A 27,575-nucleotide genomic window follows, 5' to 3' on the forward strand; every position below is an offset into this window, starting at 1 on the left:
TCAAAAGTTTCGCGCACTTAATTTTGTAAACAAATGTTCTCTATTTTACTTGTCCGGCTTGTTTATTAAATATTTTTCAACCAAATTAAGTAATTGTAAACCTGTAAAAATGCCGTCAATATTACAACAATGTGAGGAATATTTCGGAACGAAGGATTTGTACAAGTTATTTTCAGTTGACAAAACAGCCCTAGAGAAGGATATAACAAAAGGGTACTATAAATTGGCGTTAAAAGTGCATCCAGATCGTGTACCAGAAGAGGAAAAAGATGTAGCGACTGAGAAATTCAAAGTACTTACAAAGTTGCATCTCACCTTAACTACCAAGGATAAGCGAGCACTGTATGACGAGCAAGGAATTGTCGGAGATGATGACGATGAATCTTTCGGCTCCAGCTGGCTTGAGACTTGGAGTCTTTTTTTCAAGCCAATTAAAGATGAAGATATATCGAACTACGAAAAGGGCTACATAGGTTCTGACCTAGAAAAGGCTGACATAAAAAAGGCGTACTTGAATGGCAAAGGATGCATAAACTTTATGTTTGAGTTCATTCCTTTCATGACAATCAAGAGTGAGCCACGAATCATTGAAATAGTAAAAGAGATGATCAAGAAAGGTGAACTACCAGAATACGAGCAATTTGTTAATGAACCGAAGGCGAAGCGAACACGACGACACAAGAAATATAGAATTGAAGAAAAGGAAGCGGAAGAGATGAAAAGCCAAATGTCTAGTTTGGAGAAACAGTTGATGAAGCGTCAAGCAGAGCGTCAAAATGGTTTTCAATCATTTTTGGATCGATTGACAAGCAAATATGGAAATGGAGAAATAGAAGATGACTCGGAGGACTTTCAACCCCATGACGAAGAACCGAAACAGAAGAAACGTAAGCCTAATAATAATTCAACAAAGTCGAAAAAGAAGAAAGTCTAAGTTTCTTTAAAACACAAAACGTAATTACCTACGGATCATATCACCAAAATATTTATTTCATGTTATAAGATCAAGTCATACACTTCATAAAAAACACATCATAAAAATTGCTATTTTTTTTTATCTTGGTTCAAATTTTATCCAAAAATCTGTTGTGGTAGTGATCAGTCCTACTGATTTTCCTTTCAAAAGCTTGTTAATGTTTTCATAGGGTGGCAATTTGATGGTGAAATTTTGATACATAGCTGTGACGAACAAGAATGTAAGATTGCGAGAAAATGTTTCACCTGCGCAAAGTCTCTTTCCAGCACCAAAAGGCAATGATTTATCCTTTTTTAGATCGACCTTTCCTTCTGCATCTAAAAATCGTTCCGGTCGAAAAACTTCAGGATCACCCCATATTTCTTTATCCATAGCAATAGCATAGTGACCAAGTATTATAAAACTTCCTGCAAAAACGTAAAATGTTATAAAATTTCATTAAATTTAACTGCCTCTTAAATCTAATCTGATTCGATACCTGCTGGAAGGGTGTAATTAGCCAATGTAGTATCAGTTAGGACTTTATGAGGAATTCCACTTGGAAGCGGCGTATCATATCTCATACTTTCTCTTAAACATGCCTCTGTATAATGCATACTGTAGAAAAAATAAATACATATAGTATGAACATTACCTTTCTTTAACGGAATAGAAGTAAATAAATACTTAAGGCCGCTCCAACATTTTAAAATTTTGAAATTTTTCAAGATTTTCCGATTTTCCATGAAAGTCGAAAATTTTCATCATTTTTCAATGGGGCAACATTTTAAAATTTTGAAAAAAGTTGAAAATATCGAAAGTTTTCATCAAACTTTTTGCCCGTTTTTAAAATTTTGAAATTTTTCAAGTCCGATTTTTGAATTTTCCATAGAAAATTTTCATCATTTTTCACTTTCCAAGACTCCCCTGAACATTTTAAAATTTTGAAAATTTTCAAGATTTTCCGATTTTCCATGAATTTTCCGAGTTTTCCCGAAAATTTTCATCATTTTTCACTTTCCATGTTACTCGCGAGACTCCCCTGAACATTTTAAAATTTTGACATTTTTCAAGATTTTTCGATTTTCCATGAATTTTCCGAGTTTTCCCGAAAATTTTCATCAATTTTCACTTTCCATGTTACTCGCGAGACTCCCCTGAACATTTTAAAATTTTGAAATTTTTCAAGATTTTCCGATTTTCCATGAATTTTCCGAGTTTTCCCGAAGTTTTCCACTAATTTTCATCGACAACATTTTCCAACGGATGAACACTCATTTAAATTTCCAACGGATAATTTTTTTAAATATGCTGTCAAATCTGTCAATTGAAAAGAATTCGCCAAACCTGCTAATTCAAACAAAGTTAAAGTGGCACACCACACAGACGGACGGACGGACGGACGGACGGACGGACGGACGGACGACATCACGAGCACAATACCGCATTTTTTTCAAAAAAATTGAAATGCGGTAAAAATAAATACATATAGTATGAACATTACCTTTCTTTAACGGAATAGAAGTAAATAAATTCTTTTTTCATAGTTTTTCAAGAATTTTTCAAAATTTTTTTTAAAATTTTTAATATTTAAGAATTTTTGTATTGAAAAACGAAATAAAACATGAATTTTCTTCTCTAAAATTTTTTTCAAAAAAATTATGTTTCAAAATTTTTGACAGTTTTTTTATGAAATATTTTTTTGTTGAAATTTTTAACTTGGAATACTCTTATTCCAATTTTAAATTATTATATCTCAATATAGACCATTGAAACAACTAAAATATTCATTAATGTTTAAAAATTGTTTGAATTTTTCATTTTTTTGCCCGAAGATATTTATCCCCATTTTGAAAAAAAGTTTTTGGGACAAAAAGTTCGAAAAAAATTTGGAGCGGCCTAACTATACTAAAATAATTAAAACTTACTTAACTCGATCATCTAGAGTTGGAAGTCGACCATGTCCAACTACTTGGTCTATTTCTGCTTGGATTTTCATTGCTATTTCTGGTTGAACTATCCCAACTTGAAATAAAAGTGCAATTTGAGCCGCAATTGCAGTTAATGCAGGAATGAAGAAATCCATCATAGCAAAAATCAATTGATCATCTGCAAATATATTTTTATTTTTCCCTCTGACAAAATCGAAGTGGAAACAAATTGGGGGAAAAAATCTCCTCAATAATTAAAAATCCATTCTTAAAAAAATAACACAAATTAATAATTTATTTTTCCCAGTAAAAATTTTATTTATTTATACTTCAAATATTAAATGCAGTTGTCGTGAAACCAAAATTTCATTTAGTTTTAGTTTCACGTCCGATAGCACGTTGCTTCGCTTTTTCGTACAAAGGCAAAAGCTCTCCATTTTGCGCAAGAATTTTCAACAACTCCACAATCAAGGGCAAATAGTTATGTTTTCTACGAATGTTCTCAATCTTATATCTCTTGCGTTTTGCAACCTCATCTTCTATCAACATTCGCAATCGTGCAATCTCATTTTGCTTTGTATCAGTATCCATATCGTCTTCAGTTGACTGCAACAATTGGTCTATCTGCCTTTGATAAATCATTTGTCGATCGGAACAAATTGCCATCAAATTAAAGTGAATTTCTCCTTCATTATACTTTTGCATGCGATTTTCGATAATTGGACGAACAACGTCGAGCCATGACTGACCACTTTCAACTTTCCCTAAATCTATTGGTCCATCTTTCAATCCATCTAGTTCATATAGGCGTCCATTTATTGGAATGTAACCAATAAAGTGAAATACATCATCATCCTTTCCAGCATTTTTGTTGTCCAGCTCAAACAATGTTTGGCGTGAAAACGAGTTATGAACTGTTCGTATTTGAGCTGCATTAGACAGAGCCAATCCTTTATTATAGGAATCAAATGAGTTAACAAAATCTTTGAACTCTGTTAAAATAGGACCCAGCGTGACATCGGGATGCGAGGCATTCAACAAAATGCTTAAAATGGCTTGCGTTGCACAAGCGTTGTTTATAACTTGTTTGGCAAAGAAAATATTTTCATTGTCAAGGCTCAAAACTCCAACAGGATTCTCGTCCTTCACGTACTTAAAAAGAAATATGAGCCCGTGAATTGGCTCTATATTTTTGAACTGCTCTGAATCTAAACTCCACAGTTCCTCCACCTGAACGCCTTCGCAACCTATAATTGAAAAAAACATTTCCGGATTTGCACATTTTGCGTAAATTATAAGAATCTTACCGAATTCTCGAATCAATTCACTAAATACACCTGGGTCTGATTCGATAAGACACCAATTTCCTGCACTATCTGCCATTTTATGTTACTTTTTTTTATTTAATAAAAGAAAAAAAATTTAACAATTATATTCGCAAGTCACCGGTTTTGACAATCATCTGTTAAGTTTGACGTTTATTTTTGTTTATTCGACTCGAAAAAAAAAATTAATTGCATATTTGATATATTTTGAATTAATAAGAGTTTATAGCTGATTCCGCAATAATAAACAAAAAAGAGAGCAGTAATTAATTAAATAATGGTAAGCGTGTACAACGTACCTAATTACTTTTTAATTAATTGGTACTTACAAGAAAAACCACCACTGAAATCGTTAATATTTTCCGATTTGCGAATTTCCGCTATGTACATATCCACAAAGTGTCTTTGATGACTTTCATTGTACGTTTCAATTTGCGTGTCTATAAATTTTTTCATAAAATTGTAGAGCCCTTGGTTAGCTTTCAGTAAACTCCTATATCCACTTTTTTCTGGAAATATATGACGAATCCAGGGAATAACGCTCAAAAGCTTCGCATAACTGTCGCTGCCTCTCTGAAACGCTAACGAGTGTTTTGCAACCCTAAATAAAACGAAAATTCCTTATTTTTCTTTTTAAAGTTATTCTGAAAGCTTACTCGAACAAAGACGCTTGTTCTTCCCTCGGAATTCTCTCTGAAATTACTATTTGAAAGAAACAGTTTATTAAACATGCAACCATGCCTTTTGGGACGTTTACAATTGAATTTTTTCTAAAGTACTCGTGTTCATGTTCGTACATTGGGCCATTGCGTATTTGTTGGACAAAACTCATAATCTCGTCTCTGATATGACATTCTAGAACTTCGTGTCGTCTTCCAAAACCGAAATCTCGCATGTATCTCAGCATAAACCAACGTTGTGCTTTCCAAACGGGGCCCTCAAGAAAGAAGATTCCTTTAAATAATAGCTGTAACTTTGATTTTTTTTTTAAGGAAAATATATATTTTGCTGACCTCTTACTTGCTCTTCCGGGTGTCTCATTAATACCGTATAAGTTACTGGCTTTCCATCAAATTCAGTTCTGTAAAATGATTCTCTGACACCTTTGTAGTCATTAATTACTGTTATCAGGGAACTTCCCCACCAGAAACCAATGTATTTACTTTTATACCATTTACTCAAGGTCAAGGAAGCCAAATGCAGTCGATCTTTATTCAACAAGAGAAAAAATATATAGCCCCCTAAATATGGAATTCTAGGAGGACCTGGAGGAAATCCTATCGGTTTGTAAGTACTCCATTTGTAAAACCGATAAAAAAGAAGTACGATAATAAGGAAAAATAAGATAGGAGATATCATTGATATATTGATTTAACGATAGTTAAAACAAAACTGACTTGTTATTTTAAATTTATCATTCGATTTGCAATCAATTTATCAGCAACTTTATCATTATAGTATATTATATTTAATGGGAATACAAACAGCTAAATACTTAAATAGGATGACATTCACTTATTACCTATGAAATGCAATACATGCATGATGTTGTCAAACATCTTATTATAATCATCAGTAATTGCATTCAGAATGTTGATTTTTTGGTGTTTTTAACTTAACGGGATATAAATTTTAACCAAAAATCTGGGGTCGACGATATAAAACCAACTGTGCTAGTACGAATAAGTTTATCCACACAAGTTCCTTTCTCCAATTCAAAGTCAAAATTTTGAAAAATAGCAGTTAAAAATAAGAACATTGTGTTCCTGGCAAAGGTTTCTCCAGCACAAATTCGTTTTCCTGCACCAAATGGCAATGATTTGTCCTTCTTTAATGATAGCTGGCCATCGTCACCCAGAAATCTCTCAGGTAGAAATTTATGAGGGTCATTCCACACATTTTCATCAAAATGCAATGCGTATAAACTTGGAATCATCAAGCAATCCTTAAAAATTCATACATTTTCTAAACATTTTAGAATAAGGATATTTAAGAGTATTCACCTTCGGAACAGTATATCCTTGAAATGTCGTGGCATACAATGCCTTATGAGGTAAGCTGGAAGGTGCAAGTGTTTCATATCGCATCAGTTCTCGTAAACATGCTTCTGTATATGGCATATTTTTACGATCATCTAAATGTGGCAAACGTCCTTGCCCTACTACTGTTGCAATTTCCTTTTGAATCCTCATTTTAATTTCTGGATTTTTGATACAAATTTCAAACAAAAACGTAGACTGTGCCCCTATTGCTGTCAACGCGGGGAAAAACATGTCCAAACATGCCAAAATTAATTGTTCATCTTAAAATATTTATTTAAAAAATAACAATATTTAAAAAAAAAATAATAATGTTTTGTAAAATCTCAAAAATCTTACAATAAAATCCTCTTTCTTCGCAATTGTTCATAGTTTTCATCTCTCTAAAGTAAATATCAAGAAAATTTCTGTTTTCTTGTGATGAAAACGTTGATAGTTGCTTATCAACCAATTTCTGAAATGGAGAAAAAACAGTTAGCTCAAATTGAAAATAGTGTATGTCATTACTTTCATGAAATGATATAGTCCACGGTTAGCATGTTTAAATTTATTAAAACCGCATCTGTCAGGAAACAAGTACCGTATCCAAGGAATTACGCTTAATAATCTTCCATAGTCAGAACCAGTTCGTTGAAATAGTATTCCCAATTCACCGATCCTACAAATCAAATGAAATCAACACTGTGTTTGTGTTTTCTTTATCAATGTAATTTATTTACTCTGCTAATATATCTTGTTCGTGACGTCTAAAACGTTCACCAAATAGAACTTGTAACGCACAATTCCCCAGGCACATGAAAAAAGCCTTTGGACAGTGTACGAGACCTCCAGCTTTAAACAAAACCTATTTTTCTCAAATTTATTACATGTCTATTAAATGTAAAGTCCACACTAGGATACAAACTTGTTCATGCTTGTACTTTGGTCCATCTTTGATGAGATTCAAAAAACACATTATCTCATCTTTAATTTCATTTTCGAGACTTTCGAATCTTCTACCAAAACCATAATCTCGTAGGTGCCTCAACGTAAAACGACGTTGCTCTTTCCATAATGTTCCGTCTACAAAAAATATTCCTATGAGGAAACAGAAAGAAATTAAATAACCTACATCAAAGTAGAAGTGAGTTTCCGGAAATGTTAAACTGATAAGAGGTCGCTCAACTTTGCAATACTAAGAATGATTCAAAACTGGTTTAGCAAATTCAATAAAAATAATTTCTTTGATTAAATTTATTTATTTGAACATGTTTTCACGAAAAAATTTCAGGGACAAATTCAAAATGGAAGCTTTTTGAAATCATTTTGTATTTTCCATAGGAAAACCCTAAAAATTTTAGTTTACATTGATATCATACAAAAAATCAAATTAAGCTTGCTTTAATAAGACATCCATATTAAGATGGAAAAAATAATGTTACATGTTTAATTTCTATTTAGGAAAAATTAAGTTCAATTTTTTGAAAATAACTTAAAAATAAAATAAACTAAAATTAATTACACCTAAAGAGTCATAATTTAACACCAAAAAATTTGTTTTTTCTCTTTCCTTTTTCTTATTAATTCGTATGGGGCGAAAATCGAAAGTATTAAATATACGTATATGTCTTAATAAGCTTTACTTACCTCGAGTTTCATAGTTTGGATCTCGCATTTTTGCAACAAATATATCAGGTCTTCCATCAAAAGCTTGGTTAAATAAAATTCCTCTTACACTTTCGTAATCATTTGCAACAATTGTTGGAGTATCGCCAATGTAAAAACCGAGAACTTTTGTATTATACCATTTGCACAGCTTAAGAATAGCCAAGTGTACTTTTTGACTATTTACTAGTAACAAAAACAAGTAGCTACCAACCAGAGGTATTCTTGGTGGTCCTGGTGGAAAATTTGGTGGACGATATGTGCAATAATTGTACAAAATATAACAAAAAATGACAATATATATTCCAAATAACCAAAGGGAAAGCATTTTTGCAACAAACTAATTATTAAGTAATATTTTATAAGTTGTTCTTCTTTTGATAGAAAAGAATTAACTGAGTAAATTAAATTGAAACTAACGACAAAAGTTACAAAACAGCACTAAAGTATTGTTGTATTGTATTGTAAATATATGTAATAATTAAAGTGAAATGGAACACTTTTACATGTCTGATTTGATACTTTATCTACGTTGTTTTGTTACATTAGTACCAGTTTTACAAAAATCAAATATTACCATTTTAATCATCTTCTATATACTTACTTATAAGATAAAATAAAACATCAGGATTTATATCATGAAAAAATATTTTTTTATTTAAAAAAAAAAATGAAATTTTATCTGCCAATAAATTTCAACCAAAAATCAGGTGTGGTAGTAATGAGACCAGTCTCATTTTTCCTCATGATATCCTCAACATCTAGGCCTTCTTCTAGTTCAAAATCAAAGTTTTGAAATAAAGCAGTAATGAAGAGGAAAAGGATATTTCTGGCAAATGTTTCTCCAGCGCATAATCTTTTGCCAGCACCAAATGGGAGTGAAATATCTTTTTTGAGTGACAATTGGCCTCTGCTGTCTAAAAATCGCTCAGGCATAAATGTATGTGGCTCGATCCACTTTTTCTCATCAAAGTGCATCGCGTACAAGCTTGGCACCATAAAACATCCTTTTGGAACAAAAAACCCTTGATAGACAACGTCGAACATTGCCTTATGAGGAATACTAGACGGTACCAGAGTTTGGAACCGCAATAGTTCTCTAATGCAAGCTTCGGTGTAATGCATATGAACACGATCGTCTAGATTGGGCAGCCGCCCCTGTCCAACTACATCGTCTATCTCTTGCTGAATATTTTGTTTGATTTTTGGATTTTTCAAGCAAAACTCAAACAAAAAACTAGTTTGTGCACCAATTGCAGTCAATGCAGGAAAGAAAAAATCAATGCACGCTAGTATCAATTGTTTATCTGAGATTCACAGAAAATCATTGATGAAATATTTGATGTTATTAAGTAGGTAAAATACTTACAGTAAAAACCTTCTTCTTTGTCGTTTGTTATTCCTTTCATTTCTTTAAAATACAAATCAAGGAAATGGCGTTCAGCATTTATATCAAAAGATTTCAGTTGCTTGTCAATTATATTTTTCATGAATTTATATAGACCCTTGTTTGCCAGTTTAAATTTGTTGTAACCACTTGCATTCGGGAAAATATATCGTATCCAAGGAATAACACTGAGTAATTTCCCATAGTCATCTCCTGTTCTTTGAAACAAAATTCCCAAAATACCAGCTCTAAAAATCAATTAATTGTATGTGAATATGTATGTAGCCAAACACATCAGTTTTATCGGTCCTATTACCTGGCAATTGTATGTTGTTCTTTACGTGGAATACGTTCTCCTACCAGAACTTGTAAAAAACAGTTTCCTAAACACATGAAAAATGCAGATGGACAATTTACATAACCATCACTACGGAAAAATTGCTGTAAATAAATATTTAAACATATTTATGACGAAAAAAAATATGTAATCTAATTATGTATGTAAATATGTATGTAAAAGGTTTCAACCTTTTCGTGTTCATATCTTGGTCCTCCTTTTATAATATTGATCAACTCTGTTAATTCATCTCTGATTTCGCTCTCTAATGTCTCAAATCTGCGACCAAATCCATAATCACGTAAGTGTCGTAATGTAAAGCGCCGTTGTTCCTTCCATTGTGGACCATCCGTGAAAAAAATTCCTTTTAGAATAAAAAAAAAAAAAAAATTAATGATATAAAAGTAGGACAGGCAGTTCAAAGTACCTCGTTTTTCGTGATCTGGATCGCGTAACCGCGCAACATAAATATCTGGTCTACCATCGTACGCCTGATTAAATAAAATTTCTCTTACACTTTCGTAATCATTTGCAACAATTGTTGGAGTATCCCCAATGTAGAAACCAAGTATTTTTGTGTTATACCACTTGCAAAGTTTCAAAACTGCTAAATGCAAGTTTTTCCTATCTAAGAGTAATAGGAATAAATATGAACCAAAAATAGGAATTCTGGGTGGTCCTGGAGGGAAATTGGGTGGTCGATAAGTGCAATATTTATAGATGTAAAGTAAAAATATTGCTAAATAAATTGCAAATAACCACAGAGTAACCATGTCTGTGCACCACGATTAATCTTTCACAAATAAAACCAGTTTGAATAAGTACCGAAACGCTAAGATTTAAATTCGTACTCATATTCGGCTTTCGCTACTTGTTCGTTTTAAATCCTTGATAATTATTTTTATGTATATTTTCCTTCAAATTGTGGAAGTATTATTAGGTTTCACGGATGTTTTTTTGTACTTATCAAAATTTTTGAGTGATTACTTATCAATAAGACAATATGTTTTAATAAATTATAGGTCGTTTTAATAAAATTTAATTATTTCTAGAGATTTTTAATCGAAGACAAGAATGAATACAATTGAAAGGGCTACAAAAATTGCTGGATCATGTATCCTTCCTTCCTTGAAAGTCAAACTTGGAGAGCAATTTATCGACGAAACAGTTTTTTTAGAATTTAAACCGATACTGCAAACTAATCTACACATCTTACTTGATATTTTTCATTCTAATCAACATGAGTTGTTGACCATCGACATAAATACTTTGCAGGTAAGAGATCAGAACATTAAAAGTTGAAAATATTTATTCATTTGTTATGTTTAAATGATTTTACCGAAAATTTACAGTTTAGAAAAAACTTCATAATCGTATTGTGCGAACAATCAACTCAATACAACATCGTTTTTCAAGACAAAGATACAGATATAGAATACACGATCAATAATCTCTTTCGCAATCATGTAAATAAGTTATGCAATGAAGACGAAAAACTCTTGCAAAAAATATTTGAATACTATCAGAGCACGTTAAAGAAGGAAAACTGGAAATATAATATTGGTGCATTGAATAGTTTTCCCATATTTGTGAATGAGTTGTACGGAACAAAATCAAAAGTGATTCTTGACTTTGAGATAGCCAATTTCATATTAGCATCAGGACTGAACTTTATTGACCATTTTGAGCCCAAAATTCAAATAGTCGGAATAAAATTGTTTAACATATTATTACTTCAACAAAATGCCGCCAAATTATCGAAGTATAATATCCATGAAGTAATTTTGGAAAATGCAGAGAAACTAATACATAAATTTAAAGAAGTCGATTTCGAGGTGGAATTATGGCAATGTTTACTATCTTGTTTCTTATTTCGTATGGAAAAACAAACTCCAGAAATATGGAGCAAATTCGACGATATTTTTGAACAATTGCTTCAAAAACTGGCTATCGAAAGTGATAAAAGTCTATCAATACTTTACATTCATTTTATAATCCATTTTAGCCTGATAGGAGACTCAGAACTCCATAAAATCAATGACTCACTCGAAATAAATTCTGGAAAAGATTTGATAAAATACGTTAAATTAGAAAATATTGCAAACAAGCAAAAGAAACTCTTAGAAATTATCAATACATGCAAGCAAGAATGCCCATCTACGAATTTTCGAATTTTACGCTGGTTAAAGAAAATGTTATGTATCTTTCAAAATGAAACACTGAAATTCGGAGGCTGTGGTACAGCAGTATCAATTCATGTAAATGTAAGTTAAACTATTATTCTCCTTAATAAATATAATTATTTATATTTCTTTCATAGGAGCTTCATTTGTTATACTGCATAAGCATCTTTACTGTACCAGCTCAAATTCTAGGTATAAATTTTGCGACCAAATGTCGTAAACTAATCGGTACACTTTTAGAAGCCTATCACCTTTTTAAACTTGAACCATTTATTTGTCAGGTAAATATATTTGAATATTCCGCATTTTTTTTATGTGACTACATTTTACAGAGTATACGGGAGTTTTTAGGCACAATAGAAGCACATTTGAGTCGTAATACAAATTCAATAGATCCTAAAATTAGCACAATAGTTCAAAAAATATCCAGAAAAAATTCAGAGGATGTGAAGGAATGCCAAAAAGCCTTAAAATTCTTGTTGAATCAATTGCAGTGAATATACATAATTCAAATAGTTACTACAAAAGTAATGATATTTATACTTATACACGTAACGAATGTTTGTTCAACCTTTTCAAACTTAATAAATGTCAAAATTTCGACGATCGAAAAAATTTTGATATGTCTGAATCTAAACCAAAATGTAAATAAACAAAAATAATTACTAACTCACATGTTTGAATTCAAATGGAACAGAATGAATAATATAAGTTATGTGCAGAGAGTCTTATTTTCTTGTTCTTCATTAGATCAGATAAATTTTGAGGTATGTATTAAATAAACACATATGAAAAATAGATGTAAGGTTTAAGAAGTGCTTAGCGGTATTTTTATTTTTAGGAAATATGTAAAAATCTATCGTGGGACGAACAAAAATTGTTTTTTGATGATACCGCTATCCACCCATTATTACAAAGATATCCCATAAAACGTAGCTATTTAATAAATTTTGTAAAACGTTTGATCGATGGAATTGCAAAACACACCAGCGAAGTCCATGACGATATTTATAATTTTCTGTGCGATTTAAAAGGAGCAAAATATGATGAAGAATTTGTGTTTAAACACTTCATTTATGATGACCAAGGTAACAGTGTAACACTAAAAGAAGCTTCCTCACTTATTTCTAACGGCACTACAGGACTGTGTACGTGGGAGGCTGCAATAAAGTTAGCAGAATGGGCGATTGCACATAAAAAGGATTTGAAAGGAAAATTTTTACTGGAATTAGGATCAGGCACTGGGTTTGCTTCGATATGCATAGCAAAAGCCTGCAAGCCGGATATGATCTATTTGAGTGATTGTCACGAGAAAGTTTTAGATTTATTGAGACAAAATATAATTTTGAATAACCTGGGAGACAATGTACGCGTTTTAAACTTTGGATGGGGTAGTCCCCTTACAGAAGTGAAAAAAACTCCAGATTACCTAATTGCTTCAGATATAATATACGATGATACTTTATTTCCAGAATTACTTCAAACCGTGAATGATGTTTTTGAAAAGAACTCAAATTGCACATTTATACTAGCATGCACACTTCGAAACGAGGAAACCTTAAATAAATTTATAAATTTATTGGCGCTAAACGATAAGAAATACAAAATAACAATCGAGCCATCATGTGAAAGCAGTTCATTTAAAACAATCAGTCCAAATCCTCGCTCAATTGTAAAAATATATAAAATCGTTGTATAAAAAATAAATATGCATTTCTTTTATTTCACTGATTTACTGACATACCTATAGAAGCTATCATGAAATCACAAAACTGGGCTGAAAAATAATGAAAAACGAGAATGAATTGCATTCGTTTATAAAATGAATGACTTGAATGCATTTCAATGTGTTCAGTTCCATGATTTCTATAAATTTTTCGAGTTTTCCCGAGGTTTTCCACTAATTTTCATCTAATTTCCAAAATTACGAAAAATGAGACATTTTCTGCATATTCTTCTATTTTTGTGTTGGTAGCATGTTTAGTTCCATGTTTAGTCGTCGTCTTTTCCGGTATTTACTAGCATTTTGAATAGCTTTACACATGTTCAAAATTGTATTTTCGTTCATATTCATTTGTTTCAATTTTTTAGTTGAAAATTCGCCGAGTTTGCGAAGTGCCAGCATGAATTCTTCAAAATTTTTCTAATTTTCCAGTTTTATGGCACTTGATTTTTTAGTTCTTCTGTCAGCGGATTTCAGTTTTGAGCATTTTGGCAGACATTATAGTTTTTCTTACTGTTAATTTTTCTAGTTCCATTTTGGTGTGAAAACATTTATATTTGAAAAAAAAAACAAAAAAAAAATATTATTTACTTTTAACTTGATCATCAAATACCATTTAATTTACTGCTAGACGATTTTGCTCCAATTGTGGTGCGGTCTTCCAAAAAAAATCATTTGTCTGAATGTACCCTATAGCACACATTAAACCTGAAAAAAAGATTTTTTTTTATATTTTTGAAAATTTCAGTCAAATTCCTAAGTTTTACCTATATGAACTTTTTTTTCCATCAAACGGACTTTAAGCTACAGCCAATTGAAAAAATTGTAATTTTTCAAGTATTTTCTATGCAAAAATTTCGAAATTCGCCAAAATGTATGAATGTCTGAATGTGCCCCGTTTCGGATTTGAGTACATTTTGGTCCGTGGAGTCTTTATGGTTCAACTTAATTTAAAATCTCTACATGGAATAAGTAGACAAGGGTCCATACTTATGATCCCCATTCACAATTATTTTTTCTTCGAAACTTTTATATTTTTCCGGGCCGTTTTAGTAAAAAATCGAAAATTTACAAAACACCCTTGAAAACACATTTTTCTAATTTTCTCAAAATTTGACAAAATTGTTTCATATATGAAAATAAATGATTTCTCAAAGTTTTCTAAAAAAACAAAAATTTCTTATACAAAGGAGAGATAGATTTGTGTAAATTTCGATGTTTACAATTAAAAAGTTGCGGATTCGGACATTTTAAGTGATTGTTAACAATTTGGTAAGAATAAGCAGTTATCCTATATTTTTTTTTCTCAGAAAAAAATAGAGGTATTGATGTCAATACATTCACATATTTATTATGATATTGATTTAAGAAGTTTTAAGACACACACAAAAATTCTAAATTTTTTCTTCTAATCATCTTTAAGAAAAATTTCCATTTTCAAACTTATGGAATTGTAAATAAAGATTTAAATTAAACATATGAATATATTATATTGAATTTCAAAATCATATAAAAAAACGGTTAATAATTAGTTTTATTTATAATTTATTTTTTCGAAATTTTTTTTATCTTAAATAATTAACGACAATAAACATAGCGTAGAACTAGCTAGAATAATACCGGTCTTTACTTCCGTTATTTTTGTCACGTGTGTCCGAAGCAGGTGTGTTGTAGCGAAATAGAGAACTCCTACAAAAAAGTTTATTATATGTACTTCCTATCTTTTTTACCTGTGAATATTAATAAAATCAAAACCGCAAAAATTATTCCTGTCTGAAAATAACCGTCTTGCATGTACATAAATAAAGTAAACCTTGGAACATACTGTTTTTACTTCTTTTATGATAAATAAAACTTACTTAAAAGTAAAACAAAACAAACATGACACAAGATTCACTTAATGTACTTCCTAATAGAAACAAATAAAAGCATACACGAAATTGTGTACATTGGTAAATGAACAGCTATTTAAAAAAAAAGATTTGAAATTGCTATACATCATTACTGTTCATGACCGTCCTTGAACCTTAAAGACTTATTCATGCAATATTTCACGTCGCATAAAAATCCTTTGATATAACTGTGTCTCAACAAAAGCAAAACAAAATCACAATTACATTTCAAAATACAATATACTCTGCTTCCTAGAGTGAACGTGAAAATAATGACTATCCATAGGAATTTGAAGAGAGCGTATCAGGTGGATATTCTTTCCCTTATGCCGCACAGAAAATAACCTTGATCAGTTCCTATTTTAAATTCAACTGACCGGATGGATATTTTTTTTATCACGTTTCAACATTCATTTCTTGAAATGCAACTATTACCTACTGCTTTATGTCACGTAACTACGATAGAACAATTTATAATCACAGAACTTAAATCACATTGATTTAATTTACCTATTAAAATAATCAAGATATGACCTTGGTATTGAATTTTAGTTAAGAGCTATTCAAACTTTTTTAGTTAGTCATTTAATAGCTAAGAAGCATTTAAAATATGTGTTTGTACGCAATCATAAGCTCAAACGATTAAAATGAAAATTAATGCATGGTTGACGACAAACTAACTGAACACGGAACCGGTATTGGGATAAATTTAGTTTTGAAAATTGAAAAAATAATATTAAGTATATTTACCTAAACTGACCTTAAATGTCTTCTTACAGTTCATTTTGTTGATGACAATGTTTTATGTCAATTTAAAATTTTGAACAGGAAAAGAATAAGCATTTATAAAATTATAAAATGCTATATTTTTTCTATTGTTCTCAAAAACTATTTAAGCAACGCAATTTTAAAACCTTGCAAGTCATATTTAATAAAAATTCTAAAATTTCTTTATACCTGGCTGAACCTGCTATAATAGGAGTATAGGAACATATTTCAGTTTTACAATGAAATATGTTCAGCATTCAGGATTATCCTTAAAATTTGAACAAATTAAGTCAACTCTTAGGTCTGATTCAATTCCAACAATTCTAAGAGTATTGGAAAATTTTGATATGGATCAAATAATAATAAATTTTAAGTCCTGTTAAACTTGTAAGAATAATCCTTGACTCAACCTACTTGCTTGAGATAGAATATTGTAAAACTTATCCTTCATTATACAATTTATATTACGACAAAGTGAAATACATTTACTTGATCTACCATACTAAGCTAACAAGTGATCGTTTTGTTTCTATACAATCGTTGATTCGCCCATATTTCTTACGCAGCAAGATACAACCAATCGTACATAGTTTTGCTCAAGTTGCTGTATATAAGTCGAGGTAGTAAAGGAAAATTATGATCATTAAGTTTTCGTTAGCCATCACGTAAACAATATCGAAAAACCATAAGCAAGCTCTAATATTGGAATAAAATTAAAGTGATAAAAAATAGTCAAAATGAAATTCGTAAGTTGTGTTTAATTATTGAGCAAATAAAAAAAAAACAAAAATAAAATTAAAATGTTTGAACTATTAGTGAAAAAAGAAGGAAAACTATAATACAGTTATTGTATTTGAAAATGAGGAAGAATAATAAAAAAAAAAATAACCTAAGTGTCAAACTTGTACAAACACATTTCAAAAAATGCTTATGAAAAATGAGATTTTCACAAAATAGTAAATAATATGTTGATAATGTGTCAAAACACTTATGCTTGGTTAAACCGAAAAAATAATTCACATGTAAAAAATCATATGGAAGATATAAAATTGGTGGTTGTATTTAGTAATTTATTACAAGCATGAGTAAAGAAAAACAATCGTTGCATAATCTGTTACATTTCTTTATTATTTTTACCCTGTTTTTCTTTAACGAGAAATAAATGATCTTTCATGTAAATGTTTCTTTGCATTTGACTCGGTAGTCTGGAAATCGTTAAACTTTGTGGAATAAAGAAAGTAAAATTCGTATCATTGTATTAATATCTCTCTTACAAAATCCCTACAAACATATACTATACGTTCCATTTAAAAAATATTAATTAGATATAATACAAAAACTAAATTAATCGTTTTGATGATTATTTTTATATACCTAGTGAATTTGAAGATTAATAAATTATTAAAAACGGAAGAGGTTTGTGATAAAAATTCCAACTTCCCTAAAAAAGTCAAACTTCCGCTAATTACCCTTGAAAACGCACATTCAACCTATAATGTTACTAGTTTTTGCCTAATCATTGAATACAGCAACAAGTTTTTCATACAAATAAGAAAAACAGGTATTTAATCTATATAAGGTAATATATGTTTGTGAGAGTACACCAATATGGTAAAACAGCTGATTTAAAACACTTTTACTTTTTTGACAATTTTCAATGTTCTATTTTTTCACAGAAAATGAAATTTTAATTATATCTTTCTTTTAAATTAATTTTTTTTTTCATAAGACGTTGAAGACATGGCTTTTTACAGTTATTAACCTAAAAATTTGACTTATAAATAGTCTATTATTGCGAATTAGGTATCGTAAAAGATACAATCTATATACAAACTACAGTGAATGTTATGCAATAAGCATATTAAAAAGACCAAATGCTCATTCATGGTACTATCATGCGACAAGACTTTACATTGTTTTAATAATGTAGATACATGTTTCGGTTTGCATAGAAAATAAGGTCAAGTTGAATGCATTTAATTCCATGCATGGTATAGTAGATGCACTTGACTATAACCATAAATGAGCTAAATGAAGAATAAATAAATAAAACTTTCAATTTTCAACACTTTTAATGTATTACTTGGTCTACCTTACTGATTCAAATATTATTACAACTTAATATATAAATATATATTCATAAAAATTAGTTTGCTTGGAAAATTTATTTCCTTTTCCGCGATAAGCTCAATCATAGTCAAACTTCAATACTTCTAGTGTAAATGAAAAAATATTTATTTTTATTAAAAGAAAGGAAAACAATTTAAATTATTATGTAATGCTTAAAATTGAAAGAATTAATAAAATTGTAAAATTTATTGAGCTTTCTATTGAGCTACGCAAACAAAAAGAAAAAAAAACTTTTAAATTAAAAAAATATATATGACCAAACGACACAATAATGAAGTAATAAAATAAATCCGTTAACGTTTAATACATAATAATAATAACATTCTTTGTACATTTTTTTAAAATTATTATTATTATTATTTACCTGCAATATATTTGTTCGACATCAATTTAAATTAAACAAAAATATCACGGAATTTCTGTATTTTAACCCACTTTATTAAAATTTAAGTCAGTCAAGTTTTGCATGAGCTTAAACGACCTCCAAGGTCGTCATTATTTCTGCAAAGAATTTATTAACTCAACATGCATATTAATAAAATACAGTTGCAACATTTTTGATTAATGTGTAGGTTTTTTTCAAAATTACGTTTCAAACGTTTAGCAAATCTACGGATTTTTGATTGATTTTGAATAAAAAATTGATCATTTACATAATTGTATGTTTATTTAAACTTAACTATATTAATTAATTGGATCATTTGAATTACGGTTAATCACTGTTAAGTTTTCATCTTAATTAAGGTCCTAATAAAAAAAAAAAACAATTTTTTTTTCTTTATTTTTTTTCTATGCTGCTTTCATAATATATCTTTTAGTTAAAAGTAACTCTAATTAATAAAAAAATTACTGAAGCATCATGTGTATATGTAATTGTTGTATTTAAAATTTATGATACAATATTGGTAACACATTCAATTAATTAGTAATTATCAAAGAAAAATATTTGTAAAAGGTGTGAACAGCTTGACTTCTGATTATGCATTGCTTTTTGACATATTGAAACTTTAATGTCAAAATTAAAAAAACACAAATAACTATTGTTTAATCTGCAAGCAAGTTGAGTTTTTATAATATCAATTTGATTTTATTCAAACTGTATTTAAATTCATGTCAATACAATCAATACAAATAATTAAAAAATATAACTGTATCAGTAGTAAAAAGTTTTCAAGTTTATTTTTTTTTCTTTAAAGTAACAGCTGATTACTTGTTTCTGCATTTATTACTTTAAGTAGACTTGTGTATGTAAAAATAGATTAGTATGAAAAGGTTAATCAACCAATGATGAATTCGTTAGTGATTTTGGTGTAATTTTCACAGTAATTAAATAACAGACCGTTACATTTGTTAAAGCATATATTAAAATCATATAATTATGCCTAACATTGACATTGACAGTGATTCTTGCCATCATAATTCAACATAGTACGTAAAATATTAATATTGAAATGTAGTAATAATAAATAGAAAAATTTGTCTAGTAGAAACCAATAAGAAAAATAAGAAAAAATAGAAACTTTGATGATGGTAGTGAAAACGTCTTATTTTTATCAAGATCGTCAAGCAAACTTGCCAAACTAGTATTATCAAAGCTAGTGTACCAAACAACATTTAGTGTAGTGTTGTTATTTAAATTGTCAGGTTTTAGCCCATATTTTATTTGAAAAAACAGATTTTCAATTTCAGATATTTTTAAACGTAACAATATATCAAACAAGGTTCGTTTTTTCTGTTTTAAACAATATCAATTGAGTAATCGGAAATCAACACATAACAGTTTAAAGCTATTTATTTAAGTAATGAGGCAGAACTGAAAAAGTGCATTTTAAAATAAAGAAAGTGAATCGATTATTTAACACAATGTCAGTCGTTGGTAATAAATATAATGTATAATGCAATTTACTTTAGCTAATTGTATTTAGAAGGAATGAATTTTTTAGATGTACCCACAAAATAGAAAATTGCTACACATAACGTTGCGTAAGCAAATGGTTAAACTAATACAAAATAATATTATTTTACTAAAGAATACTGAATATAATTAAATATATGACATATTTCCTATTATTCTCAAAATTGATTCTTATTTTATGACATGGTTAATTAGATGTCATTGCAAATTAATTAACTTTGTGCATTTTCGAAAGATTATTTTTTTCAAATATTATTGCATATTACAGACAAATTCAACTTTAGTTTGTTTAGTAATAAGCTTGTGCTTTGCTTTGACATCGGCACAATTTTTCGGCGGATTTCCAAGATCTTCTAGCAGTTTGACGCAACTGACAGGTGATTTTGGTGGGCCAACAGCATTTTCGGGATTTCCATCAGCCGGTGGTGGTCGTGACCCACGACAAAATAGAGGTAAATATGATCTCAAAATATTTTTGCTTAAGGTTAGCCATGATCATGAAAATCAAAATGATTGCTTTAATTATTCGTGAAATTCTTAAAAAAATCAATTCAAATTTGTAATGCCTAATATGCGTACATATTGAAGGGTATCTGCATGTCATTGTATTAATGTAAAGTTTCGCAATTATAATACCTCGATAAATAAAAAAATATTGAACTTTACAATATTATTATAAAATTATTGAACTTTCACATTTCATCATTATTAGGTCCAGTGGTTTTTCCTCCGAGTCCAGCAGACGCTGTTGATGAGTCAAGTGGTGTTATTGTTGGTGCTTCAGGTTTTGGTTTTGTACCCCCACAATCACAGAGTAAGAAATAAATGAAAGTCTAACTCATTATTATGATAAAAATACGTAGTTATAATGTAAATATTATATATTTGTAAGCTTCTTAGTTTTTGTTAACTGCGGTTACTCATAATAATAGTTTTTTAAATTTAATTTTGGTTTATTTATATTTATTGATTTTTAAAAACTATTTACACTTGCTATACACTTGTATTTACACGGCTCTTTACGAAATATTATTAAGAAATTTATGTATTATAAAATCCAGAAGATACACATGTAAAAAGTAGAAAATGCATACTTTCCTTAAGAGTTATTAATAGAAATGCCAATACCCAAATCATCTTTCATGTTTGATCATGTTTCGTTTAGCATCCCTTACCCTACGAAATACTTGTAGTTTTTTTTTCATTTTTACAAAGATCTTGTTATAAACAACGAAATATATGTATAAATTGTATTAATAGCGTAATTGAGTATTAATGTATATAAATATAAATAAAATGTATATATTAATATTTTTGTTTTATTATTGTTACACTACACTTCTGCTTTGCACAATGTAGTATGTAGTTTGAATGCTTGTTATGATTATTTGAGTTTTATATGTATAGTTTTTTTTTTTATTTTTGAGACAACAAAAAAAATGCACGAATAAAACTGCACATATTAGTGGGAAAATATTCGATTAAAAAAAACGAAAAAATAAAAAACAAATTTTTCTTGCAGATGATTTTGATTTTTACAGGAGCAATTCACAATTTAACTCTAGATTCGGAAGGACCTATCCATATTCCAGATACTTTTAATTATTTTAACTTTATTACACTGTTTTGCTTGTATATTTCACCCATGTATTTTCTACCATCAAATAAATTATTTTTCAACTATTCCACATTTACTGTATGTATATTTATTTAAAATGTATACACTTTTGTAATATAAGTTTTTTAAGAATGGTGAATGTATGAATGATATGATTGAAATTGTAGTTATTAAGAAAATTTGAAAATAAAGTAAATGAAGCATGTTTTGTTTTTCCTTTCTTTTTTTATTAATCAAAATACGCATCCACAGCATCGAAAAAGAGTATAAAAAAACTCGATTTCTAAAGGTCAAAATAATTTGCTGTATATAAATATTCAGATTGATTTTTGTTATTCAATGTATATAAAATCTTTGGTCTTTTTAAATTAATAATATGAACAATATAGAATATATTTTAATACTCTATTCAGGACATCACTACTATTTGAAACAAAAATATAAAGCATACTCTGCCTTGCTGGCAACCCAGAAGAAAAAAATACCAAAGTATGTTTTAGTTAAAGGTTTGAAGCCTAGGCCTGGATACAAATTTGTGGCAGTTTACCCAAATAGTGTAAGTCGCAGAGTGTAAGGAAGACAATTTTATGGGTATCAAAACTCAGTTACCAAATTCTTTGTACAAAAGTTTTAGATTAAGCCTAAATATTTATGAGAACCAATGCCAAAAATAAACCAGAACTGAAATTATTTTTTAACGATTTGTTTGAATAGAAATTTCTTCAATTTGCTACTCCTCTTCTGTATGGCCTATATAATGAATACAGCCTGTACGTAGGCTCGTGACGACTTTCAGAGGAAATCCACGGCACCAACCTCAGATGCACACTTTTTTGGATTTCCACCCGTTACTATCCACACATGATTAAATAAAACATTCAAACAACTTTATTGTTATGTTTTTATGAGAATTTTTTGATTTTCTGTTTTAAACTATCAAAAGTATCATTCAAATAATTTGACAAAACAACAACAGTATAAATGAAATTATAACTGTGATAAATATGAGTTTAATTGTTGGTTGTTTGTGTTATCCACTTTTGAACCCATCAGAGAGTTTTTTCAAGTATATTTTTCTACAGGACATATCATCTGCGGGTCTGTTATAAGGAAGCCAAACGGGCTCTCCTACAAAATACCGCTTGGCTTTAATATAATTCTTCATGTCAAGTGCTAAAAGTATTTTTTTTTTTAAATGTAATTTCAAATTAACAAATATTTTTCACGATTACTTACTGAATCTGTGGTAAATGCCACTTGGAATAACAATCAAATCTCCAGCGACAACTTCTATGCGAATCCATTTGTCGTCTTCCTTATCACTTCGCACATCAAAGTAACCAGATCCATCCAAAACCAATCGTATTTCCTCGTCAGTATGTAGATGTTCAGTAAAGAAGCTTTTTAATTTTTCTTCATAATCTGCAAGGCATTCTTTTGAACACGTAATTTCATCCTCATAGGAGTAACCTCGAGATTTACGCAATGCTTGAAGTTTTGCGTCGTCTGCAAAAGCATTTGCATTGATCGAAAAATATTCCACACCTGTTCTTTCGAATAACTGGTTTTCATCTAGGAATTGTGGTGGAATCGTCATGTGAGGCTCTCGCTGGTCAGTCAAAAGTTCGTCCATATACCAAGCTCGCATTTTTATTATTTTACTTTTTTACAATCAATGACAAAATATGAACTCGAAATTCTTACAATACAAAACTAAATAAATTTATTCGTATTGTTCAAATATGTATGAAGATTAGTTAAAGTGAATAAATATGTATGTGTTTAAAAACTTTAATATAAACACATACAAATAAAGCAATACGTAGGAACAGTGGAATCAAATTATGAAGATAATTCAATTATCTACGAAAATCGGATTTGATCATTCACAGCTCTTTGGTCAGAAACTTCTCAAAACATTTTTGACATTATTTAGTCACGCTACTCAAATACGTCACTTCTTCCTGTTTTTTGTTCCAAAATTTCACCCTCTATATAGTTTTACTATGGAAAAATCATATTTTTTAGACGTGCACTAAAAGTTATAAAAATATTTTGTAAGTATCATAAAATAAGAAAGCAAAAGTATCAATATCTTTTATTATAATGTAGAGAAGAATAAATGAAAAAAGAGATGTTACCGAACTTCTTTAAGTATGACCAAAGGCGTGGAAGCCAAAAATTTTTGGGGGGCATTCAGAACGAATAACATTTTTCAGCCCCAAATTTTAAAAATTTCCTTTATATTCCATCGTTTTCCCATAATTTTGAAGTATTCGTACGGCCCCCCTCAGCACCCTTTGATGCAACGTGCCCTAATATGAAGTTTCCGATATGAAGATATACTTCTGTTTCTGACTTTGATGATCATTATTAAGTAATAAGTAACGTTGAATAGATTTTTGCATGACGGTGTTGCATATATTTTATATTAAATCTTCAAGTTTGAAATTTTCGAGGGCAGACAATAAAATAAATGATTGAAATAATAGTTAATGTGTGATTTTGGCCACAAAATATTTTTGTAAAAAAAAAAAAATAAAAAAAAATGAATTTGTAGAAATTATTGCCATCATTAATCTTTGAAATGTGTATGTCATAAAAATTAACATATAATTTATGAAAAAGTTACAATTTTAACAAGTACTTCATTAGTCAAAATCCAGCGAATTTGTCATAATTTTGTTCACTTACTTATGTTTATCATGATGCTTATGAGTAGCAAAAGGGGAAACTTGACACCGTTCAACAAGAGATGTGAGACATTTCAAAAATAAATGACATGTATTATTGCTATTATTTGTTTTAATAAATATAAAGCGGGAAACAAATAAGATTTTTTGTTTCCACTAGATGTAACCTGTTTATCCCTAAAGTTTGACACGAAATAGAATTTGATTGTTAATGTTTGTCTTATGTATGAAAAATGATTCTATCAATAGCAAGAGAGAGTATGAATTAAGAATTTATGATGTTTATCAATGATTTGTGGCAAAGCATCAACAATTTTAAACGCCCTTTCGATTTGCACTAATGGGACTATGGAAATGTACTTTACTTTTTGGAATTTCATATTTAATTGAATATTAAATATAAAAGGATTTCTTAAAAGAGACTTTAATTGTGTCACACAATTGTGTTTTCGTATATTGCTCATCCCTTATTCTTAGGGTGATTGACAGCGCAAATGATCAGGAACAGAAGAAAAATTCTCTTCCGGTTATTTTATCATAAAAAATGTCAAGTTAATTAAGCCGTATTCGAGTCTACTTTTTCTTTTCGGCTGAATTTTTGTTTATCACATTTCAAAATCATTTTGAATAAATGCATGTCTGTCTGTCCGTGTGAAATGATTGATAGGTGATTTTTTTAAACTTTTTGTGAATACCTACTTCCAGAATATCTGCTTCAAAATTCTCTATTACTGTTAATCATGAAAAATTACATTTTTATCAAACAAAAATAAAATAAAATATAAAAAATTAAAAAAATAACTCAAGGCGAAGTAATTAGATCAAATAATTTTAGTGAGACTTTGCGCGCTGATCTTGAATGATAATAATTTTTTAATCATTGAGGCAATAAAATTAATGTACGACACAAATTTCTTTTTTTTACAGTTTAAATTTAGGGGTGAGAAAATAATAATAATTATCAATATGAAGAAAATACTGTAGCGGAAATCAAAAGGCCTTTCTTTCGTGATATTTTTTTTTTTTTAATTTAGAATCAAAATCAGAACAAATTCTCTCCTTAGGGAAAATTTTCGAAAAATACGTAGGCCATTCCGAGCGATAGGTGTGTCTTCTAGTCATTAGTTAAGTTAGGATAAGTTTTTTTTACTCTAATTTAAAGTAGACGATACAAATCCCAACCAATGTCCCTAAATGTTCCTTCAAAAACTATTATTTATTGTAATTATGTATTGATTGTATAAAAAAATCCGAATATTCAAAATTTATAATTTTATAAATGTATATTTAAACTGCCTGTATTGTTTTTAAAATAATTGTTTTAAAGTTGACGACCCTTCGTCCATAGGGTTTTCGAATTGGCATATTAGTATCATATTACAAGTACATCTTTTGCAGCAAATGTGGTTTTTAATCTTTTTCAGGACGATAAATGGTTTTAAAATAATATCAGAATGGGTTGTCAATCATAAGTGGAACCAAATCCAATATACCCCTACCATTTATTTATGTGGAAAATGGAAATCGATATGCTTTTATTGTCCGATTCGTTGATATTACGAGTGCATAATGTTTTCCCTAGTGACTTAAAATATTATGTGACGACAAGACGTAAAATGTTTTTGAGATATCGAAGGCTCTCAGTTTTGTTTTCCACATCATGTTTCATAATTTCCTTTTTAAGAAAGCTAGGCAGAAAACCCCTTTTTACGAAAGGCACGTTTTATCCCGAGGCCAGTTTCATCAAATGTCATACGATATTAATCAGTTGACTACTTCAAAAGTGTTAAAGAGGAAAACATAGTTGAATAAATTAGTCATTTACATTCAATGTATCAGGATTTGATAGAATGTTTGATAAGGGAGTTGTGGGACGATACACGGCAATAAAATATAATTATTATTTTAAAAGTTGTCCAATTATTCCACTTAACTGAATTAGTTCAAAAGGCATATGTGATGCATACTTAATAAACCAAGATAGTTTTAGGTTATTTTATCTTTTCTTGTCTGAAAACTATGACGGTGTTTGTTTATCTACCTATATCTTAGTAATAATACGATCTTCTATTATCAAAGAAATATGATGATGAAGACGTGTTTGGGATAAGAAATTTCATGTATGCAAATCATAAAACATTTATTATTCTAATTGCTAAAATGTATTTTGAGTGTTTCAATAATGTGCTAAATAATAGTAACACGGAGTGTGGTATAACTAGAAAAGTAATCAAAGAGACCAAAAATTGTTCATAAATGTTTAATAAAATATCATGTAAAAATCTTGACAGGATACACGATTTATTCTGAAAAACTCCAGTTGAATCTTCGATACGATAATTCCTCAATACGTTATAAATAAAGTGTATAGATTTATGATCTATCTAAAAGTGTTCTTTGCATTTATTTAATATATAGTCACAGGGTGATAAAAGTACTTAATACAATATACACTGCGACTTATTTTCAAAACAAGGTGGTTGACTCTTAGCTATTAAAGTGCATTATGCTAAAATTAAAGCATTGTGTATACACTGCAAACACGACATTAATATATGTAATTTCAGGTAAGCTATCAAATTTTATTTCTTAAAGCATAAATGTATTGCAAAATTTTAGGTAGTAAAAAACAGGATTATCTTAGGGTGATTTAATGGAAGGTACATGTAAAAATAAAACAAAATTTTTGCACAATGAAAACAGTGTGCTTATTAGAATGCGTCTATTTATATTTTTAGGTCAAGACGCAATAAGCATGAAATACGTTCTATTTCGTATTCTTGATTTTTGTTTTGGTAACTACGAAGTAAATTCTTTTGCACATTATGATTTTCATTGCGAATATAGATTTTTGACACAACCCTTTGTATAATTTTTAAATTACCATATTACGTGAAATATTGATTTAAAAGCATCTTTATGACGACATCCACATGTGAAAACATCAGTTATCCTCTTTTCTATCTACATAAATGCCATCAATCATAGGGTGCAAACATATATGACTCATGCCATTTTTTTATTGAAGGGGTAAA

The 27,575-nt window shown here is 29.4% G+C and overlaps 6 protein-coding genes across 9 annotated transcripts; 2 read left to right on the forward strand and 4 right to left on the reverse strand.

The window, feature by feature from the left end:
• The first annotated feature begins 8 nt into the window (after positions 1 to 8).
• Positions 9 to 1,046, forward strand: LOC134835888 (J domain-containing protein CG6693-like). Its single transcript, XM_063850885.1, has one exon. It carries the CDS (start codon positions 110 to 112, stop codon positions 932 to 934), a length of 825 nt encoding a protein of 274 aa, XP_063706955.1. The 5' UTR covers positions 9 to 109; the 3' UTR covers positions 935 to 1,046.
• Positions 956 to 8,222, reverse strand: LOC134835296 (probable cytochrome P450 304a1). Its single transcript, XM_063850167.1, has 12 exons — positions 7,877 to 8,222; positions 7,155 to 7,327; positions 6,970 to 7,094; positions 6,758 to 6,908; positions 6,590 to 6,704; positions 6,215 to 6,513; positions 5,232 to 5,579; positions 4,868 to 5,178; positions 4,541 to 4,812; positions 2,884 to 3,064; positions 1,455 to 1,573; positions 956 to 1,383 (listed from the first exon to the last, which is right to left on the reverse strand). The coding sequence occupies exons 1-12, from the start codon at positions 8,220 to 8,222 to the stop codon at positions 1,055 to 1,057; spliced, it is 2,769 nt and encodes a 922-aa protein (XP_063706237.1). The 3' UTR covers positions 956 to 1,054.
• LOC134835887 (ubiquitin carboxyl-terminal hydrolase isozyme L5) lies at positions 3,185 to 4,342 on the reverse strand. The gene is made up of 2 exons (XM_063850884.1): positions 4,194 to 4,342; positions 3,185 to 4,133 (listed from the first exon to the last, which is right to left on the reverse strand). The coding sequence occupies exons 1-2, from the start codon at positions 4,267 to 4,269 to the stop codon at positions 3,253 to 3,255; spliced, it is 957 nt and encodes a 318-aa protein (XP_063706954.1). The 5' UTR covers positions 4,270 to 4,342; the 3' UTR covers positions 3,185 to 3,252.
• On the forward strand, positions 4,351 to 21,485 carry LOC134835884 (uncharacterized). Of its 4 annotated transcripts, XM_063850878.1 has the most exons (8): positions 4,416 to 4,491; positions 5,395 to 5,498; positions 10,671 to 10,893; positions 10,971 to 11,882; positions 11,939 to 12,082; positions 12,134 to 12,568; positions 12,643 to 12,889; positions 20,498 to 20,589. In XM_063850878.1, the coding sequence occupies exons 3-6, from the start codon at positions 10,693 to 10,695 to the stop codon at positions 12,296 to 12,298; spliced, it is 1,422 nt and encodes a 473-aa protein (XP_063706948.1). In that variant the 5' UTR covers positions 4,416 to 4,491; positions 5,395 to 5,498; positions 10,671 to 10,692; the 3' UTR covers positions 12,299 to 12,568; positions 12,643 to 12,889; positions 20,498 to 20,589. The 4 variants fall into 4 exon arrangements, with proteins under 4 accessions (XP_063706949.1, XP_063706947.1, XP_063706948.1 ...); XM_063850877.1 differs by lacking the exon at positions 5,395 to 5,498 and having other exon boundaries at positions 4,354 to 4,491; XM_063850879.1 differs by lacking the exons at positions 5,395 to 5,498; positions 12,643 to 12,889; positions 20,498 to 20,589 and having other exon boundaries at positions 4,351 to 4,491; positions 12,153 to 12,291.
• LOC134835297 (probable cytochrome P450 304a1) lies at positions 8,573 to 10,473 on the reverse strand. Its single transcript, XM_063850168.1, has 6 exons — positions 10,470 to 10,473; positions 10,046 to 10,246; positions 9,810 to 9,982; positions 9,598 to 9,722; positions 9,264 to 9,529; positions 8,573 to 9,201 (listed from the first exon to the last, which is right to left on the reverse strand). The coding sequence occupies exons 1-6, from the start codon at positions 10,471 to 10,473 to the stop codon at positions 8,573 to 8,575; spliced, it is 1,398 nt and encodes a 465-aa protein (XP_063706238.1).
• A 1,260-nt stretch (positions 21,486 to 22,745) lies between the features above and the next one.
• On the reverse strand, positions 22,746 to 23,606 carry LOC134834108 (acireductone dioxygenase). The gene is made up of 2 exons (XM_063848657.1): positions 23,084 to 23,606; positions 22,746 to 23,020 (listed from the first exon to the last, which is right to left on the reverse strand). Exons 1-2 carry the CDS (start codon positions 23,493 to 23,495, stop codon positions 22,878 to 22,880), a joined length of 555 nt encoding a protein of 184 aa, XP_063704727.1. The 5' UTR covers positions 23,496 to 23,606; the 3' UTR covers positions 22,746 to 22,877.
• Positions 23,607 to 27,575: the final 3,969 nt, after the last annotated feature.

This window comes from Culicoides brevitarsis, chromosome 3 (genome assembly GCF_036172545.1).
Source record: "Culicoides brevitarsis isolate CSIRO-B50_1 chromosome 3, AGI_CSIRO_Cbre_v1, whole genome shotgun sequence".
NCBI lineage: Eukaryota > Metazoa > Arthropoda > Insecta > Diptera > Ceratopogonidae > Culicoides > Culicoides brevitarsis.